The sequence below is a fragment of the Mesoplodon bidens genome (genome assembly GCF_964165515.1).
Source record: "Mesoplodon bidens genome assembly, chromosome: 11".
Classification (NCBI taxonomy): domain Eukaryota; kingdom Metazoa; phylum Chordata; class Mammalia; order Artiodactyla; family Ziphiidae; genus Mesoplodon; species Mesoplodon bidens.
This window is the reverse complement of record NC_138167.1, coordinates 74,670,032-74,689,510: the sequence shown is the minus strand read 5'-3', so window position 1 is coordinate 74,689,510 and position 19,479 is coordinate 74,670,032. Positions and strand designations below refer to the sequence as shown.

The window sequence follows — 19,479 nt, the reverse complement described above, 5'->3', positions numbered from 1 at the left end:
AAGATTACAGATTGCTATATCCTTTTAATCAGATTCCACCTCTAGGAATTTATTCTAATTAAGCAAATAACAGTTTTGTTCACAAATTTCTATCTAAGATTGACTGTGACATTTAAAATAGCAGAAAGCAAATATAAATGTCCAACAATAGAGAACAAGTTGAATTAAAGCCACTGAACATATGCAGAGGTATGTTTATTGACATAGAAAGATGCTTACACATTGTTAATTGAAAAAAGCACGTAAAGTTATGTACAGTATTATACTAGTTCTAAAAAAAAGTGTATTCATAGAAAAAATCTGGAACATCTCAAATATCATCTGTGGTTATTTGTGGAGAGTATGGTTGAATCTTACCTTCCCATTTTATTATTTTTACAAAATTAGGTCTTAATCGTTTAAAAAATCTGCTTGGGTGTTACTTGCATAATAGGTATAATAATAATAATCCACCCTATCTATCATGTCTCATGTCTGATAATCTACTTATAGCCCAGGTTTCCCTTGATAGCTTCTATTTTCTTAGAAGGGAGGTATGGGGGAACCAGTTTAGTTCCTTGCCCTGTCTCTAGTCATTTCCACAAAAGCTCTTGCAGTTAATGTTCACTCTGCTTAGCTTTTTACTTTGACAAATATTTAACATTTGCCTACTATTCATTACTGAGGGCCTGATTCAGGCATTGGCAGTAACAGCATCTTAGCTTGGTTAAGATACCAGCTTCATTGCTTGAGTGCCTGTTCTGCCACTGAATGGCTGTGTGATCTGGGCAGGTTTCTTAACCTCTTTCATTTGAAAGCAAATATTTATTGAGCTCCTCCTACGCGTTAGACACTGGAGATACGTCCTTGAACAAAAGAAGCACCTGTTCACGAAGCTTACATTCTAATGGGAAGAAATCGATGATAATAACTATGCCGGGTGGTGGTAAGTGCTACAACAATAAGGCAGGAGAAGGAGACTAAAGAATGAGGACAGATGAGGTGTGAATGTGGGGATCTATGTGCTATTTTAGGAAGAGTGGTCAGCAAATGGATCTCTACTAAGATGATGTTTGAGCAGAGACTTGGAGGAAGTAAGGCAGCCACCAGCTGGGGGTGGTGTGTGGGGAAAGAGTTCCAGGAAGAGGCAGTGGTGTGCTGGCACTGGCCCACACTTGTTCTAATTACACGCATCTCATCCCAACTCTGCGTTCAGTGAAGTCAAGTTGGTAGCTTGAAATCAGCCTTGGTGAGAGCATCTGTACACAGAAATCAGCAAATGCTACAAATCAGAGTTTTCTTTTCCTCTCAGAGAGCCACTTGTTAAATACCTACCAGCCCACCACTGAGAAGAAGGAGCAGTAAGTGCAAACGCCCTGAGGTAGGAGTGTGCTTGATCAGTTGGAGGAACATCAAGGCAGCCAGGGTGGCTAAAGAGAATGACAGGGTGGTTGATAGGAGATGAAGTTAGAGGTAGCTGGGAACAGAAATGATAGAACTTTGCAGGCACAGTAAGTACACTGGACCTTATTCTAAGTGAAATGGGGGCCATTAGAAGGTTTTGAGCAGAGGAGTGACACCATCTGACCCAAGCTTTGAAGAGAGCCACACAGGGTGGAATCGGGAAGGCCAGTCAAGAGACTGGCAATAACCTCTTGGTAGTGGTGGAGCCAGGAAAAAGAGCACCTTGATCTATTCATCTTTTCAGATGTTGTGAAGATTAAGTTGGCTTAGCATAGTGACTAGCGCACAGCAGCCCCTCAGTAAATGACAGCTGTTGTTACAGATGCCAATCCTGGGGGTGGGGGAGGGGTGCTCATATCTAATTAGGAAGACCAGTAATTCCAGCACCAAGTGGTAAGTACTATGTTCCAGACAAGTGAGAGGATAGAGGAGAGACTTACAACCAAGTTGGGGGGTAGGAGAGGCCAGGGAGGGTGTATTTGAGCAAAAGGCCAGGGGGGTGGGTGGGTGCTGGGGGCTGCTTTAGCAAAGGCACTGGGAAGTGGACTTCGAAGGAAAACAACTTATAAAAGTGTCTACACCTCCCCAACTCTCCAGTTCGGGGGACAGATCACAGTTTTGTCCTTTAGATTAGCAAAATAATCAGTGATCTGAAGAAATGGTGATAAATTAATTACTCAGTGTGTTAATTAAATCACCTTGTAGGCTGTGCATCCTTATGTTCCAATTCAAATTCACTGGTAATTTTATAAATTCCATGGAGCCTTTGATTCTGGTCAGCAGTCGGATATAAAAACTCAAGCTGCTGAGAACTTTAGAACTCGCTATGGGAAAAGGGAGTTCTTAATCTGGAGGTCAAGCATGGGTTTTAGGAGGTCTGTGAATCTCTTGAAGGTATTTGCAGAACTAGGTGTGTACGTGTGAATTTGGGACAGAGGAGATCTATAGCTTTATTCAGATTCTCAAAGAGGTTTGTGGCCCAAAAACTATTAAAAGCACTGCTACTGAGAGTAATATTAGAGGGTAAAGGTCATTCTGGAAGAAATGGCCAGGTTTTTGTTTGCCATTTCATCTATCATTAAAATATCTCGTAAAGTGATACTTTAAATCACATGAAATCAGTTAAAACACTGCATTTAAAAAGTGGTTCCTTTCTATTAAGAACATTGTCATTTTATTCAAATATGAACTTTCAGTTTGAACCCGGCTGGGTCCGCATTTAGAATTTCACCTGTGCCGAGCTCTGAATGAGCTGTGGTACAATAAAAAACGCTTACAGGCAAAATTTGCTCTGTTGATCATCCAGGATCATGCCTGATATTCTTCCTATTGAATGTTTTCTGCCCCTGATTTTTGTTATTGTTGTTTGTTGATTACTGATTCCCTACATTCTTCTGACATTAAGCTGCCGAGTTTCCGAAGTAACAAGTAATCCCTAAGGGCTTCTTCAAAGCCAAAGAGATAGAGATGTTGACTGAAATTTTACTTTGAAAGGATTCATGGAAATTAATTGCTCTGACCAGCTGCCAAAGACTCTTCAATTCAGGATCTCACCTTCTTCTAATCATACATGGATGGTTAGAATCTACCCACCTACTTTTGTCTGACAATGAGCAATTACGTGAGTACTGCATGGGTTGTAATAATTCCTCTTTCTTGAGTGCAGAGAATGGTCCAAACACCTTGTTGAGTGCGTTATGTATATTATCCCGCCGGATCCTTACAACACCTAATGAGATAGGGACTTTGTCCCTGTGTTATAGATTCCAAATCTGGGCTTTGAGATATTAGGTAACTAATTTGCCCAAGATCACCCAGCTAGTGGACGGCAGAACCAATTGGTAGGAGAATGGAAAACCAAATGTCCTAGAAGGACGAATGAGCTGCAGAAAGAAAAGCACCCTTTTCCTTGTACCACTGTCATTTTTCACTACATGGTATTTTCCAGTGCTGCTGTATCAGGTGCTGGGTCAGACAGTGGAGGAGAAAAGCAGCATAGGAATTGATGACTACTGGAAAGGGTTGTAGGGAAATTAATTCATTTAACTAATATATCTCACTATATTTTTAAAATAGTGATGGGGAAAGCACTTAACTTTTATTGAGTATCTGAGTATTTACCACAAACAAAGCCCAGTGCAAGGTGCTGTACTAAAACTATTGCATTGAATCCTCATTATAAGGCTTCCGAGGGAGGCACTACTGTCCCCGTTTTACATATAAGGAGACTGAGGCTCTGAGAAGTTGCATAAGTTTCCCAAAGTCACATAGATAGCAAGATGGTATGATATGAACCAAGATCAGCCTCCAAAAGCTATTTACTTTATAATACATCATACTGTAAAATCCACTTTAAGAGCTATTGACTAGAATTTAAACTATTTGGGGCCAAAGATCATGTCATTAAATTTTGTATACTCCTCAGGACATAATGTAGTACCTCATACTTGGTAGGTACACAAGAACTGTTTCTGGGTTGGTCACTCATCACAGTGGGTTGAAAAATAGAACATCAAAGGCACAAAGATGTATCTTATTTCCAAAAGGGAAAAAAAAAAAAGAACTTCCTTCACATTCCTTAGAGGATATACTGTTCCTTGAGAGCAAAATTACAGAAAATCTTTTTAACAACCCCATATGCCTGGTTCAGAGGTTAAAACCTGTACATATTATACAAGGGTTCCTAACAATGCACTGTCTGTATTATAACTGCATGATATTGACGTCTGCAAGGTGAACAACCATGACTAGGTTAGTCTTGGTGGGGAACAAAAAAAGCAGCTTGATATTTTAGAAATATGCGTGGTATATGACATAGTCAAAACCCAACAACTACACATCATTTTAAGGTATAAAAGGGGTATTAGAAAATACTCAGGAACATGTGTAAATGCTTAGACACGTGGCCCGACCCTCTTCGTGGTCCTTGTGGTTTTTTACAGCTGGTGGCTGACACCTCCTTCCTCAGCACAGCCCGGCTTCTTCAGTGTGGAGAGCTGTGGAGCGGTGCTGTCTGCGAGGGGTTCCTGATGACGGCACTGCTCTAGTATTCCAGTGTTACGGTCTTGGTTTTGAGGTATTCGTTTAGAGCTTCCTCACCTAGGGAAGAGAAAAGCAGCTGATGGACCACGTTCACAGGTGGATGTGATGTCGCCAGATCTTGGACACAGGCGCAGGCATATCAGTCACCAGGTGAATAGAATGGGGCTGAGGCAGTGCTTCTCAAACTTTAAATTTCATGTGAATCACCTGCAGATCTTGTGACACTGTAGATTCTGATTGGATTAAGTCCAGCAGAGGCCCCAAGATGATATGTTTCTACCCATTCCCCGATGATGCTGAGGCTTGTGGTGCACAGTTTGAGGAGCGAGGGTTTAGACCAGCTACCAGGCCTTCTAAGGACCAGAGTGTTGGCTTATCACTTCCTACCCCAAACCCTGCTCCTTTATTTCCCAGCTTGATGACAAATCTCCATGTCTATTCCTTGCCCATTTAGGCTGAACAGAAGTGATCAGGATACTGTCCTTCCAATTAAATTAAACGAAGCAGAATAGAGCAAAGAAAGTTTGAGATCATTTGGTCTCATCTTATTTTAAAGATAAGGGAAAGGCAGTTTTCCTGACTTACATAGTATGTTAGAGACACAGGGGCATATCCAGGAAAAAAATAAATAGGTCTGCCTTTCTGTTTCTATTCTGTTCCTATTTTGAGCGACCACAGTCATTGATTTCTACATCAGTTAAAGGGCATGAATACCACAGGTGAAACTAATGAGTATATGATTCTGGAAGTTGAGCTAAACCCAGGCTTCTTAATGTTAAATTAGAATCACCTTAGGGAGCTTTTAAAATTCCTGATCCCAGGTCATACCCCAGACCAATTAAATCAGCATCTTTCCTTTTTTTTTTTAAAGCTCCCAGGTGATTCTAATCCAATGTGCACCTGGGAACCACTGGGCTGAGGGAGTTTCAAATTAGCAGAGGAAGAAGCTGTTAGACAAAGTCTACTGCTTTATAATAAAACAGACATGAAGTGTGTCGATCATTCTCTATCAAAAGACAAGTGGAACACTGTTGCCTCGCTTTATAAAAATAATTTCCCTAAGAAAATCTCCCCATGTGTTTTGGATCCAGGGATGAAAGCCAGATTGAAGACATGAAAAAAAAAAGACTTTACCTTCAACTCAATGGAATTTAAAACGAGAGCCACTTTTATTGTTGCGAATACACTGCCAAAAGTCTTCAGGAAAGAGAAAATGTAAAAATACCCCAAATTAACCCAATTTATGTTAGCAGACTGTAATTGCAGTAAATCACAAGCATTTCAATTTTTGAAACAACCTGCCAGACTGACTGTGGGGCGTGAGAACATGGGCTGCATAGCCAACTGTCTGGCTTTGCATTCTCTTTGCCAGTGGCTGGCTGGCTGACTTTGGGAAAGTTACCCCAAATCTCTGAGCCTCATTTCTCTCATCTGTAAAATAAAGATAATAATAGTACCTACACTCCCATGGCTATTGTGAGGACTGCTCGTGCTATTACAGGTAGAGTATCAGAATAGGGCCTGGTACATATTTAGTGTTCAAAGTAAGCTGTAACTGGAAATGTGATAGTGTTACTGCCCACGGTGAATTACATTTTGGGCTCTCTGCAGACTCTCAATCTGAGCTCCCAGATGCCCAGAATACTCTGCCAGTTTCAGTGTTGTCTCTGAAAGACTGCCAGGTGGCTCAGGGACAGGATTTATTCTTGGGGCTAGCTGGTTATTGCCTTCTACCCATTTTCCTTTCTTGGTTCCACTTGGTCCCATGACATCTAAACCAAGTTCATGCTGAATGTCAGGTTAAAAAAAAAAACCTAACATATTTTAGCTAAAAGATATTGTCAGGGTTTTCTTTTCAACATGAATCTTCTTTTTTAAAAGGAAACACTTTTCCACACAATTTGAGTACTTTCCTATATTTACGTTATGTTCAATAAAAATGTTTAACTTTGAAAAAAATCAGTACCCTTGAAAGCCCAGATCCAACTGCCATGTAGGAAATGCCCTTTAAAGCAATACAAGAGTGTTGCATGAAGCGGACTATTCTGTGATGTGCAGTAGAAAGGTAAGGCATATTCATACCTAAGTCTTTTCCAAAGCCAGACTGCTTAACCCCACCAAAAGGGGCTGCCACATCCGTCTTGTTGTAGGTGTTAATAAAAACAGTTCCTGCCTCTAGCTTTTCACTCACATACATAGCTTTATTTATGTCTCTCGTAAAAACCCCCGAGGCCAAGCCGTACTCTGTATTGTTTGCTCGCTGCAACACTCCATCGATGTCCCTGCAAGATGTTTTTAGGAAGACATAAAACCTCATTAAATGCAAAAGCAAAACACTTTCATTTTCTGTTCTAATGTTTTTCCCCTCTGTGCTAGAAACTGGAAAACATTACTGCCAATGTGCTTACATTTTTATAAATGAAATATTCCAGGCTTACACCAAAAGAAACTCCCAATGAAATATTACAACTCTAGTATTATATTTTTCACATATATCATGAAACACCTTTTAAAATCTGAAGTCATCTTTTCAGTCTTCTTCATGGCTTATTCTTCATGACTACCCCATTTGTTTTCCTCTCCCTTGAGCTCCATTTACAGACATATTCTCAGAGCACCCACAGTGTCCCCCCATCTATCCAGATTTTACATGCACATTTCAAGGCTCATCATGCGATGCCTCACCCTGAAGCCTTCCCAGATCCCACCAGTGCCACTGTGTAGGCAGTGTAGTGTAGTGGCCCGGTGAGGAGGCTCCACAGCCAGACTGCCTGGGTGACCTTGGGTGAATCATTTCATCTCCCCTGCTTTTGTTTATTCTTGTGAAAAAATGGAAATAATAATAATAGCACCTGTCTTCTTGTCATGAGGATTCAATGAGCTAATAGTGTCTGGAACACAGGAAATGCTCAATGAAAGTTAGCTATAACAGGGTAGCATATATTCCTACAATTCAGTATTTTGGTTTACCTTTTTGTGTATTTGGTGTTCACCCTCCAACTAGACTGGAACCTCCTCGAGGGCAGGGATAACATTTTACTTTTCTGTATACTAGGGTGTTGCACCATCAAGTGAGAGTGAACGCAATTAATATGCCAATCCAATAAAAGGGTAGTGAAATCATCCCTTAAATGGGTCTGGTGACTTCCCTGCCTTTTTTTTTTTTTTTGTCTGTACGTGGGCCTCTCACTGTTGTGGCCTCTCCCGTTGTGGACACAGGCTCCGGACGCACAGGCTCAGCGGCCATGGCTCACGGGCCTAGCCGTTCCACAGCATGTGGGATCTTCCCGGACCGGGGCATGAACCCGTGTCCCCTGCATTGGCAGGCGGACTCTCAACCACTGCACCACCGGGGAAGCCCTTCCCTGCCTTTTGACTCAGTATGTGTACACATCAAGTAAGTGCAGATGTGAACCTGCTCTTCTCTCAGTTGGGTCCAGTTCCAACATGCCTGCCATAGTGTGAGTATCTCATCTTTATGAGTGTCATACTAATGTTAAAAAAATGCATGAATTTTCTACAACATGGCCAGCAAATGTAAGCCAAGATTTCATCTGGGGCTCTGGCAAAGAAACATGATTTCTGTTCAAAACTGGAGCAAGAATTAGTTGTGCTGAATTCTTTGAGAGACAGCATAGGCTTCAATGTGGTGTCTTCCCAAGGGATTTTCAAAGGTAATCTTGACTATACACAATCTTCAACTCTCATGAGAAATGTGGAATCTAACTTGGAGAGGCCTGAGGCTCTGCTAAAACTCTCACACTTGATGCATTGCACCTGATTGCACTGTGAATACTTATAGCGTGGACTAAGGCTGAAAGATGGCTGTATGCCATTGCCCATTGAGGACTACTGAGACGACATAGCTTCACAGCACACCTTGCCCACTTTTAGACTAATAATGAGTGTAATGACTGCAATGTCACCAACAGCAAACACTTGACTTATTTAACACTTAGAATGACCCCAAAAGGTAGATCCTATTAATAACCCAACTTCACAAATAGATAAACTGCACAAATAGAGAAACTTAATAGAGGAATTAAGTGGCCCAAGCCCACAGAGGTGGTCAGGGCAGACTCTACCCACTGCACCTCCCACCTAGGCCCTCTGGGGTAATTGCCCGTCTCCTTGTCTGTCTCCCCTATTAGATGGTGACCTCCTTGAGGACAGGAACCGTGACTTATCTAGGCTTACATCCCCTAAAACTGGCTTCTAATATCTGCATATTTAACACAAGGACCATCCTATGGGGGAACTTATAATAAGGAAAAGAGGGTAACAGGGCATCCTTGGATCAGTATGTCAAAAGGTTACTCACTACAGCTTAGTGTCCCCAAAGGTCTCACAGTATGTCTGTCCAAGACCAAGAAGTCCTTCTGAACTCTGTATTCTGTTTTCTCTTTGGTTAAAGGAAAACTAAAGCCAGAATTCTGAAGAATTGTGTGCAGTATACCATGAGAGTCTATTGTGTTAAAGATTCTGATATGAGCTCAGTTACTATACGGCCCTCTTTGATATGCTAAACACTGAGCATATCAAAGTTTCAGGCACCATAATAAACCAGTATGTCATTCACGGTTGATTATATGGTGATTGTGGACATTTCTACAAAGAGTTGAGTATTAGGCTTTTGGGGGCATGATCCCCTATGGAGAAAACACTCTTTGGGAAAATCAGATTTCATAGATGCTGCCTTCCCTAGAAATGTAAATGCGAAAACCAGTTCTGTTATTCTCAGTTACTGACCTTATTCCAGAGACACTTCAAATGCTGACTGTACAAAAACTAAAACTTAGCGAACATTCCATAATGTCAGCCATTAATTTAAGCTAAGGAGCAAAAATATATTATAATCTACATTGGTTAGCATTCTCTTCTAATTATTAAGACAATTATTCTTACGGTAGAAAATTATATGTTCATTGATTTTATGCTCTGTACATAGCACAATGACAGAAAAAAGCATCTAGGCAATCCGGTCAAATTATGCCTGAGGAACATACCCATTTTGGAATTTAGAAATGACCATAATAGGCCCGAAGGATTCCTCTTTGGCAAGATACATGTGGTCTTCCACATCTGTGAAGACAGTAGGTTCCATAAAAAAGCCTATTTGAAAAACAGAAGAAAATAACATCAATTAAAGGGTAATTTTCAATTAGTAGTTCTCTTGTTTAATTACATTATAAATTTTTTTCTTCCGTTATGGGTCAGTAGAACCAAGAAGACTTTCATTTTCCTATTTGGTGTTAGCATTCCTAGGTTATTAAATTATTTATTATGATATTACAAAACTTTCAAACATATGTAAAAGTAGAGAAAATAGTATAATGAATAGTAAAATAAATCTTTATGCATATTTTGCCATATTTGATTCTTTTTTTTCTTGCTGAAATAGTTTAAAACAAATTCCAGAGATTACAATTTATACTCCACAAGTATTTCGGTACAAACCTGTAAAAAACAAGGACATTTTATTACACACCACAATACATTATCACACCTAACAAAATTAACGCCAATTCCTTATTCATAGTTTATATTTCAATTCCTTTTTTTAAGTTCCAATTTTTTTTTGCGGTACGTGGGCCTCTCACTGTTGTGGCCTCTCCCGTTGAGGAGCACAGGCTCCGGACGCGCAGGCTCAGCGGCCATGGCTCACGGGCCCAGCCGCTCTGCGGCATGTGGGATCCTCCCGGACCGGGGCACGAACACGTGTCCCCTGCATCGGCAGGCAGACTCTCAACCACTGCGCCACCAGGGAAGCCCTAAGTTCCAATTTTTTAATTGAGATGCAATGACATATATTAGTTTCAGGTGTACACCATAATGATTCGATACTTGTATTCAATTCCTGATTTCTGGAAAATATCTTTTTATAGTTGACTTGTTTGGTTCAGAATTCAAATAAGTTCCACACTGCATTTGGTTGTTAGATAGCTTAAGGTCCATTAACTCTAGAATATTTCTCCCCTTTACCCTGCCCCTTATTTTTCATGCCACTGACTTGTTAAACAGACTGGTTCAGTTGTCCTGCAGAATATTTTATGCATTTCAGATTTGTCATTGCTTCCTTGGGATGATATTTAATTTGTTCCTCTATCCCCTGTATTTCTTTAAATGGAAAATGTGACCTAAAGGCATGATTAGGTTCATGGTTAAACATTTTTGGCAAGAATACTTCATAGGCGATGCTGTGTTACACACTGGATCCCATAGGGCGCACATCATAACCAGTTGTCCTGCTGGTGCTCAATTTACCTACAACAGTAAAACATGAGGTTTTCCAGTTGTTGTTTGTTTGTTTTTCTCTCCTTTTGGGTATCATGACATTGAGCCATTCACATACTTCTGTAACAAGTACTACGTTAGACAACAGAAATGAATCCTTCCCAGGCTAAGCGGGCTAAGATTAAATCTCACATTGCCAGGAATGAAAATCACCAGTGCCTGAATAACACCGTATCCATTACACTTGTTTACTTACGCAGCTAAGGGCCTGTCACATCCATTTTATTTGATTCTAATGGCCTCGTAAAGCAGGATATGCACATTTCATCACATTTTACAACTGAGGCTCAGAAGAACTGTTGTTGAAGGTGTCACAGCTTATAAGTGGCCAAGCAAGATCTAGAAAGTAATTCTTCTTATCATAACGTAAATGACACTACTTTTTTATAATTTTTTTTGGCGGTACACGGGCCTCTCACCGTTGTGGCCTCTCCTGCCACGGAGCACAGGCTCCGGACGCACAGGCTCAGCGGCCATGGCTCACGGGCCTAGCCGCTCCGTGGCATGTGGGATTTTCCCGGACCGGGGCACGAACCCACGTCCCCTGCATCGGCAGGCGGACTCTCAACCACTGCGCCACCAGGGAAGCCCAATGACACTACTTTTGAGGCAAGATGGTGCTGCAACAAAAACTGTTACCGTTTATTCCAACATAAGAAGCCAGGCCCCCAGCATACCTCCTATGGAGGTGGTCTTACCTGGCCTTTGGACTTGTCTTCCTCCGTACACCAAGGTGGCCCCCTCTTTCACTCCAGCTTCACAGTACTGCAAGAGCTTTTCCAGATGGGCCTTATGATTTTGGGGCCCGTGATCAGTAGATCTGTCAAGTGGATCACCAATTTTCATCTTTTTAATTTCTTCCACCTGTATGTCACCCAGTTCACAAAACACAATTGACTGTTAGTAATAAGAATGGATACCCTTGACCGAGTTTCTACTGTGTGATGGGTGTTGTACTAAGCTGTTCAAAGATGTGTCCTCATTTAGTCTTCAGTGGCACTGGAGGTAGATATTTATTATTTCCATCTTATATGAGGAAACCGAGGATCAGAAAGGCTAAGTGACTCGCCCAAGGGCACACAGCCACAAAATACTGTAGAGTTTTCTTGCCCTGAAAGCCCAAGCTTGTAACCGCTGAGTTTTAAAATTATCCCGAATGTTAATTCGTTAAAATAGCAAACCTGATGTTCTGGAATTTTTGTTAATACAGCATACCTACACTCTTCATGGCAAAATAATTTCTAAAATGGCCACATTGCTGTCTTTTTCCTTTCCCCAAATGTGGCAGACTGCCCTTGTGAAATTCTCACAGTACAGCCACACCAGAGGATATACTAGAATATTCCAATGAAAAGCCATCTTTATCGAAGAATGTTCATCACTGACATGTGTTCCTTGGTTATCTTAATCTATTTCTGCGTTTCCTGATGTTAAGTCCAATTCTACTAAGGAGAAAGAAAGGGAGTTACCATCACCCCACAGGGCCATGAATTTGAGTTTAGGTCTGGCAGTAATCCCTCAGTAAGTGCTCAAGAAATACCTGCTGAATGAAGAAATGAATACTGTTCATATGTGTGCAAAACATGTTTGTTGATGGACTGATACAGCAAATCCTTGACATTTCTGGTTTCAGCATTTTAAATTTCAACAAGTTGTTGTGAAAGCCCATGACGTGTAGTGCTGTACCTTGCATTTTACTCAGGCACAAAACTGAATTATGGGGATGTTCATGAGGCAGCCACTGCCCTCCATCTGCCTCTCCATATGACTTCCTTGTTTTCCACTCTCATGAGGAAACATGCCTTTGCTTCTTGGGGGGTGGGATGGGGGAATTGGCTCTGAAGGAAAAAAGGCTGGGTGCTGGTTTTTTAAACAGAAACAAATTCGTGATTACTATTACCATAATAATGATAGAGTGTAGTATTTCTTTTATTAATTAATTAATTTTATTTTGGCTGCGTTGGGTCTTCGTTGCTGTGCATGGGCTTTCTCTAGTTGCGGTGAGCGGGGGCTACTCTTTGCTGCGGTGCGCAGGCTTCTCATTGCGGTGGCTTCTCTTGTTGCGGAGCACGGGCTCTAGGCACGCAGGCTTCAGTAGTTGTGGCACGCGGGCTCAGTAGTTGTGGCTCACAGGCTCTAGAGCGTAGGCTCAGTAGTTGTGGTGCACGGGCTTAGCTATTCCCCAGCATGTGGGATCTTCCTGGACAAGGGCTCGAACCCGTGTCCCCTACATTGGTAGACAGATGCTTAACTACTGCGCCACCATGGAAGTCCCTGTGTAGTATGTTTAGAGTTCATTTTAGCCACAGAATTCATCTTAATAGTTCTATGAATGACGTTTAGTCTCATATTTATGGAATCATGACCAACTACGGGGGTATGTATGTATGTATGTATGTATGTATATATCTGTCTATCTATCTTAGTGGAGGAAATTATATGCTATCATTTAACTGTAAATTCAGGATTTGTAAGCATCTAGTGGTATATCTCTCATAGTCAATTTAGGGATGTATAATAATCTAGGAGTATATCTTCTACAAATATCAAGGATCTAATATACTATAAATGCAGAGCAAGGTATAGGTAGTAATAGCTCTTAAGTATACTTTATCAGGTTTTCTAATATACACCTATAACTTTTTACTATGAAAAATTATAGGGACTTCCCTGGTGGTTCAGTGGTTAAGAATCCTCCTGCCAATGCAGGGGACACAGGTTCGAGCCCTGGTCCAGGAAGATCCCACATGCCGTGGAGCAACTGAGCCCATGCACTGCAACTGCTGAGCCTTCACTCTAGAGCCTGTGCTCTGCAACAAGAGAAGCCACCGCGGTGAGAAGCTCGCGCGCCGCGACAAAGAGTAGCCCCCGCTCACTGCAACTACAGAAAGCCCATGCGTAGCAACGAAGATCCAACGCAGCCAAAAATAAATAAATAAATAATTTGTTTTAAAAAAGAAAAATTATAAACATATAAAAGTAGGTAAATAATATAATGAAACTCCACATACCCATCAGTCAGCTTCCACAACTGCCAACTCATGACCAATTTATTCCCCCACTTACTTCCTTCGCTTTTGTATTATTTTGAAGCAAAGTCCAGATATCATAATCTAATCTATAAATATGTCAGAAAGTACTTCTAAAAGATAAGGATTGTGTTCTTCTTAAAAGATATAACCATAGCACTATCATCACATCTAAGTTCATTAATAATCCCAGAAGTACTTTTAAAGTAAAGGCAATTTCTATACAAATCACACAGCAAATTTGAAGACACTTACCACTCTTGTCACAAATTCATCATGGATGGATTCTTCCACAAACAACCGACCAGCTGCAATACAGTTCTCTCCTTTGTTGAAAAACACTGCTCCCATGCCCTTTGGCAGCAAAAGAGAAAATACTGTTATTGCTTGGGAAGTCAAGATTGTCATAAAATTGCACACACTGAGAATTAGATGTTATTGGAAGACAGCAGACAACACAGAGAAGACAGAGAAAAACACAAGCCCTTGGCCAAGTTAGTGTTGCTTGGAGATTCTTGGTTTTGATATTTTTAGGAATTTTGCTTCTCCTTTCCCCTTTTGGTCCATGAGTACTTTTTAAAAAATGTACATAACATGAAGGACTTAGTGATAAAAAGAGATTTTGTGTTACAAGAAAATTTAGATTATTCTATACATTTAAATGTAATATTTCTATACCAAATTTTGCTTTTAAAAATCTCTACATCAGTTTAAATAAATCATGAATGTTTATAAATCTCTACATCAGTTTTAAAAACCTGGCCTCCAAGTTTCAAAAACATGTTTAATTATAATGACATTATTTTTTTAAATTAAGTGCCTTGAGCAGTCCCAAATCTAAACATAAAGAGAATGGTTTCTGTTTCTGATTAGATAGAACCAAGCATTGGGCTTCCCTGGTGGCGCAGTGGCTGAGAATCTGCCTGCCAGTGCTGGGGACATGGGTTCGAGCCCTGGTCCGGGAAGATCCCACATGCCGTGGAGCAACTAGGCCCGTGCACCACAACTCCTGAGCCTGTGCTCTAGAGCCTGCGAGCCACTACTGCACACCACAACTACTGAAGCCCACACACCTAGAGCCTGTGCTCCATGACAAGAGAAGCCACCACAATGAGAAGCCCTTGCACCGCAACAAAAGTAGCGCTCACCACAACTAGAGAAAGCCCATGTGCCGCAACGAAGACTCATCACAGCCAAAAATAAAATCAATTAACTAATTAAGTAAAAAAAAAAAAACCAAAAAAAACCCCAACCAAGAGTCATTCTAAGGTTCCTGATGAGAAGGAGGTAGAATGTGTTTCAGAAGTGGGCACCTAGTTAGGTGGACTTGACCTACTCTTACCATTCGTACGGCCTTGTCAAGTTCACAGTCACTGAATATTATAAGTGGGGATTTGCCACCAAGTTCAAGGGAAACTTTCTTCAAGTTGCTCACAGCACAGCTAGAGAAAAATAAAGGGAATATGAGCATTTAGTTTGTCTATCAGTTTCGCTCTCTGTTTCCTCAACCATAAATTACTACTTAGCATGGAAAATATAACTGAGCCTCAGAAATATTAAGAAACTTATTCAAAGACAAAACATGAATGGTAGAATGGTGATAACAGTTGAAGCTGGGTGATGAGCACACAGGAGTTCATTACACTATTCTGTAAGCTTTGTGAATATTAGAAATCTTCTGTAATAAAAACTGGTTTCTTTTTAAATTCTGTGGTCAAAGGATTAGAGATTATCATAGGTAAATTCAGATTCTTTAGGTGTAAGAATTTTGGTTACATAAAGGCCTGGCAAAGAATTTAACCTTTAACCAGATTACCGGCACATCGGGGGAAAAAAAATCAATTTTCAGAAGTATACTGTTTATTTATCCCTGTTTGCAAAAGTATTGTTATTTAAAGTGTTTTAAAAATACTCTTAAAAATTCAGAAAGAAGGAAAAAAATCACAGAATTCCACTCCATGGCTCAGTAGCAACTTTTTTTTTTTTTTTTTTTTTTTTTTTTACCATTTTGATATACTTATTTCTGGTCTGTATCCAAGCACAGCCTTTGTCTTATTTAATATAGTTAGGATTACCCAATATATACAATTTTATACTTTATTTTTCTTTCCATTTACCGTTTAACACTCCAATGTTACTAAAAATTCTACGTGACTGCACAGTATTCCATTATGTTAACAAACTTTAACCACTGCCTTATTTTGGACATTTAGATGGTTTGCATTTTTTTTGAACGAATGTTACTGCTTTTTAGGAATTAATTTTATAAATAATCCAGATTTGATTTGTCTTTTGTATGTCTTTTCAATTTCTTACTTATGCTCCAAAACCAATTTGGGCTACAGCTTTAGCACCGAAAATGTTTTGTGCTTAATGATTGTTAAAGCTATCAGAGCTTTCAGTACAACTCTGGTTTTGGTGACTCTGGGCTTTACACTTTGGAAAGTATTTTATTGTATTCAAACATTTCAATACTCTGCTGTGGTAAGATTTCTCTTCTAAATTCGATGTTATTTTTCTCCCTCCAAAAGCACCTTATTCAAAAAAGCAAAAACAAAGCCAAAGACCTGGTTTTACAGGATTTTTAGCAAATCAACGCACTAAAACCAATACCTCTTCATGATCTGTTTGCCAATCAGAGTGGAACCAGTGAAACCAAGTTTGCGGATATCAGGATGTTCAGAAAGGCGCTGTCCTGCTATGCCTCCTGTGGAATTATGGAATAAAACACAGATTAAAACATTATCGAGTTCTTATGGTAAAGGTGGCTTTGAATTCATTGAAGTAGATTTCTAAGCTCTCATTTAAATCTCAGTTTTACATTTTCTATACTAATAACAAAGTGACAAAAATCTGAATAATATCCTCCATGCAATTGTCAGTACCCCAAAGATGGGTATGCCTTGATTTTTTAATCTTCCAAAGCGATTTTTAAAAATTGAAATGGGCCACTGTAGGGTGGTTTTACAATGTTGTACAATTTCCACCCCTCCCACCCTACTCATCTGCCACTGTATTTCCACTTTCAGATTTTAGCACATGGTAAGTATGTTTATACTTAACTGTTTGGTAAACTGTATTTAGTTTTAATATAGTTATAAGTCAGGACAAAACACCAGTGGGAAAACTCAGCTACCCTTGAACCATTCATTAGTTACAGCAAAGTGGGTCCTTGTTGGCTTACCTGAGCCTGGAATGATGTTGATTACCCCCTTTGGAAAGCCTGCTTTAACAGAGAGCTCTGCAAACTTCAAAGCACTCAAGGGCGTGACCTGAGCAGAAGCAGACAGCAATTACCTACTTCAGATTCTGTCCTGTCCTTTAGATCAGCACCCAGCTTTCCTGCTATGGCCATACCAGAGTTCATTTTATTTTTTCTTTTATTGTGACGTAATTTCTGACTTACAGCAAAGTTGCAAAAAATAGTACAAACAATTCCTATGTATCCATCACCCAGATTCCTCAAATGTTAACATTTTACTACGTTTGCTTTATCCTCTTTCTCTCTCCCAATGTTTTTGAACTGCTTAAGAAGTAAAATTTGATGTGTCCCTTTACCTCTAAATAATTTTGTGTACATTTCTTAAAAACAAAGGATTCTTTTACATAACCACAATACAATCACCAAAATCAGGAAATTAACAACTGCTAGAATACCTAATTTACACTCTTTTTTCAGTTTTCACCAATGGTCCCAATAATGTGCTTTATAGAAAAAGAAAATCCAAGATCATGCATTGCATTTAGTTACCACGTCTATAGTTTCCCTTCCTCTGAAAGGGATTCTGAGTTTTCTTTTATATTTCATTACACTGACGTTTTCAATAAAAACAGACCGGTTATTTTGTACAATGTCCTTTTGTCTGGATTTGCTGTTTCCATGTGATTAGATTCAGGTTATGCGTTTTTGGCAAGAACACCACAGGAGTGATGCTGAATTCTCCTCAGTGCATCATATCAAGAGGAACATGCTATTGAATAGTCCCAATGTTGGAAAGGTTAACTTTGATCCTTTGGTAAGGGTGATCTGCCAGGTTTTATCACTGTAAGTTACTGTAAAAAGAAAGGGAGCTACTTTGAGACTTTACTCTTTGTAGTTAATAAATATTTTTTAGGGAGCTACTTTGAGGCTATTTAAATATTCAGTTACTCCTCAAATTTCCACTAGTTTTAGTATCCATGGATGATTCCTGCCTGAATCAATCATTATTATGATGGTTGCTAAGTGGTGATTTTCTAATTCCATCATTCCTTCTACATATATTAATTCGTTGGCTTTCCACTATAAGAGCTTTCCTTCCTATTTAATCAATTAACATCAGTGTGAACTCATGGATTCTTACTTTATTCAAATGGTTATAATCTTTTACTACTGTTACTTTTTTTGAGGTTCAAATTGTTCCAGCTTTGGCTGATGGATCCTGTGTGGATCCTCTGCCTTTCTGACATGTCTCGATCATTCTTTGAGCATTTCCTTGCTTTTTGGCCCAACAAGATGTTCCAGGCACACCTTGTATTTTCCCTGTTCCAACCATTTTTTCAAGAGGCCCAGGTTTCTTTTAGTGCAGAATAGTATTTTAAAACTGTGATATAATGGGAAATATATATTTGGTCTTTGCCTCTGGGTCCTGGCACAGAGTTCCTAAAACCTTGGAATCTCAAATGAAAAATGCCTTCCATATACTAATGAGATGGCTGGCAGCTGGGAGCCCCTTAGGTAGCTTCAGGATGGGTTTTTGTGGCCAGAAAGATCAGGCCATGATTAGAGAGTTGGAACTTTCAGCCCCAAACCAGGGGAGAGGGGCTGACGTTTGAGTTCAATCACCGACAGCCAATGATTTAATCAATCATACCTATGAAATGAAATTTCCATAAAAACCTCTTAACAGTGGGTTGAAGGCTCATTCTATCCTTCTTTCTGTTCATATTTGTAACTCTCTTCAACAGTGAAAAACATAGCTCCCAATATCCACAATATATTTACTTGTTTGCTTAATCCTAAAATGTACAGAAAGTAATTTGAGAATTATTAAGCCATGTCCCTGTGAAAAAGAAGCCTACTAACTTCAATACTTATTTTCAGTGTTTTTGCCTCTAGTCTGAGGACATAGAGTGCAAATGTCATTCACAAGTTACTTGGGTGAGTGCTTCCTCACTCCCTTCGGCGTGGTGATGTTGTTCATTTGAAATTCGGCTTGACTGATTTTTTTTGTATTCGATTTTGGCCTCATCTATGTTGATTATGTTTCTTTTCTTTATTTGTTCATTTGCTGTCTTGTTGAGTATGGGAAACATGCTTCCAAAAGTGAGGACTAGGGCTTCCCTGGTGGCGCAGTGGTTAAGAGTCCGCCTGCCGATGCAGGGGACACGGGTTCGTGCCCCGGTCCGGGAAGATCCCACATGCCGCGGAGCGGCTGGGCCTGTGAGCCATGGCCGCTGAGCCTGCGCGTCCGGAGCCTGTGCTCCGCAATGGGAGAGGCCACAACAGTGAGAGGCCCGCGTACCACAAAAAAATAAATAAATAAATAAAATAAAAAGTGAGGACTATACAAAAGCACATTCAGAGAAGTGTTGTTCTCCTGGCCAACCACCTCCCACCCCCAGTCCTTTCCGCTGCATCCTCTCCAAGTCTTGTAGCTAATCAATCTCATTAGTCTCCGGTTTATCCCTC

The 19,479-nt window shown here is 40.1% G+C and overlaps 1 protein-coding gene across 2 annotated transcripts in view; it reads right to left on the bottom strand.

The window, feature by feature from the left end:
* Window positions 1-159: 159 nt before the first annotated feature.
* ALDH1L2 (aldehyde dehydrogenase 1 family member L2) overlaps window positions 160-19,479 on the bottom strand; it is a 57,898-nt gene continuing 38,578 nt past the window's right edge. Inside the window, exons 16-23 of one of the 2 annotated variants that reach the window (XM_081250033.1) lie at window positions 16,993-17,080; window positions 16,422-16,515; window positions 15,151-15,250; window positions 14,064-14,162; window positions 11,478-11,643; window positions 9,492-9,597; window positions 6,568-6,767; window positions 160-4,542 (exon numbers count right to left, since the gene is read on the bottom strand). In XM_081250033.1, coding sequence (XP_081106159.1) covers window positions 4,487-4,542; window positions 6,568-6,767; window positions 9,492-9,597; window positions 11,478-11,643; window positions 14,064-14,162; window positions 15,151-15,250; window positions 16,422-16,515; window positions 16,993-17,080 — 909 coding nt within the window. In that variant the 3' untranslated portion in view covers window positions 160-4,486. Of the gene's footprint in view, window positions 4,543-6,567; window positions 6,768-9,491; window positions 9,598-11,477; window positions 11,644-12,465; window positions 12,640-14,063; window positions 14,163-15,150; window positions 15,251-16,421; window positions 16,516-16,992; window positions 17,081-19,479 lie in introns of those variants that run through there. The other variant, XM_081250034.1, reaches the window with a different exon arrangement.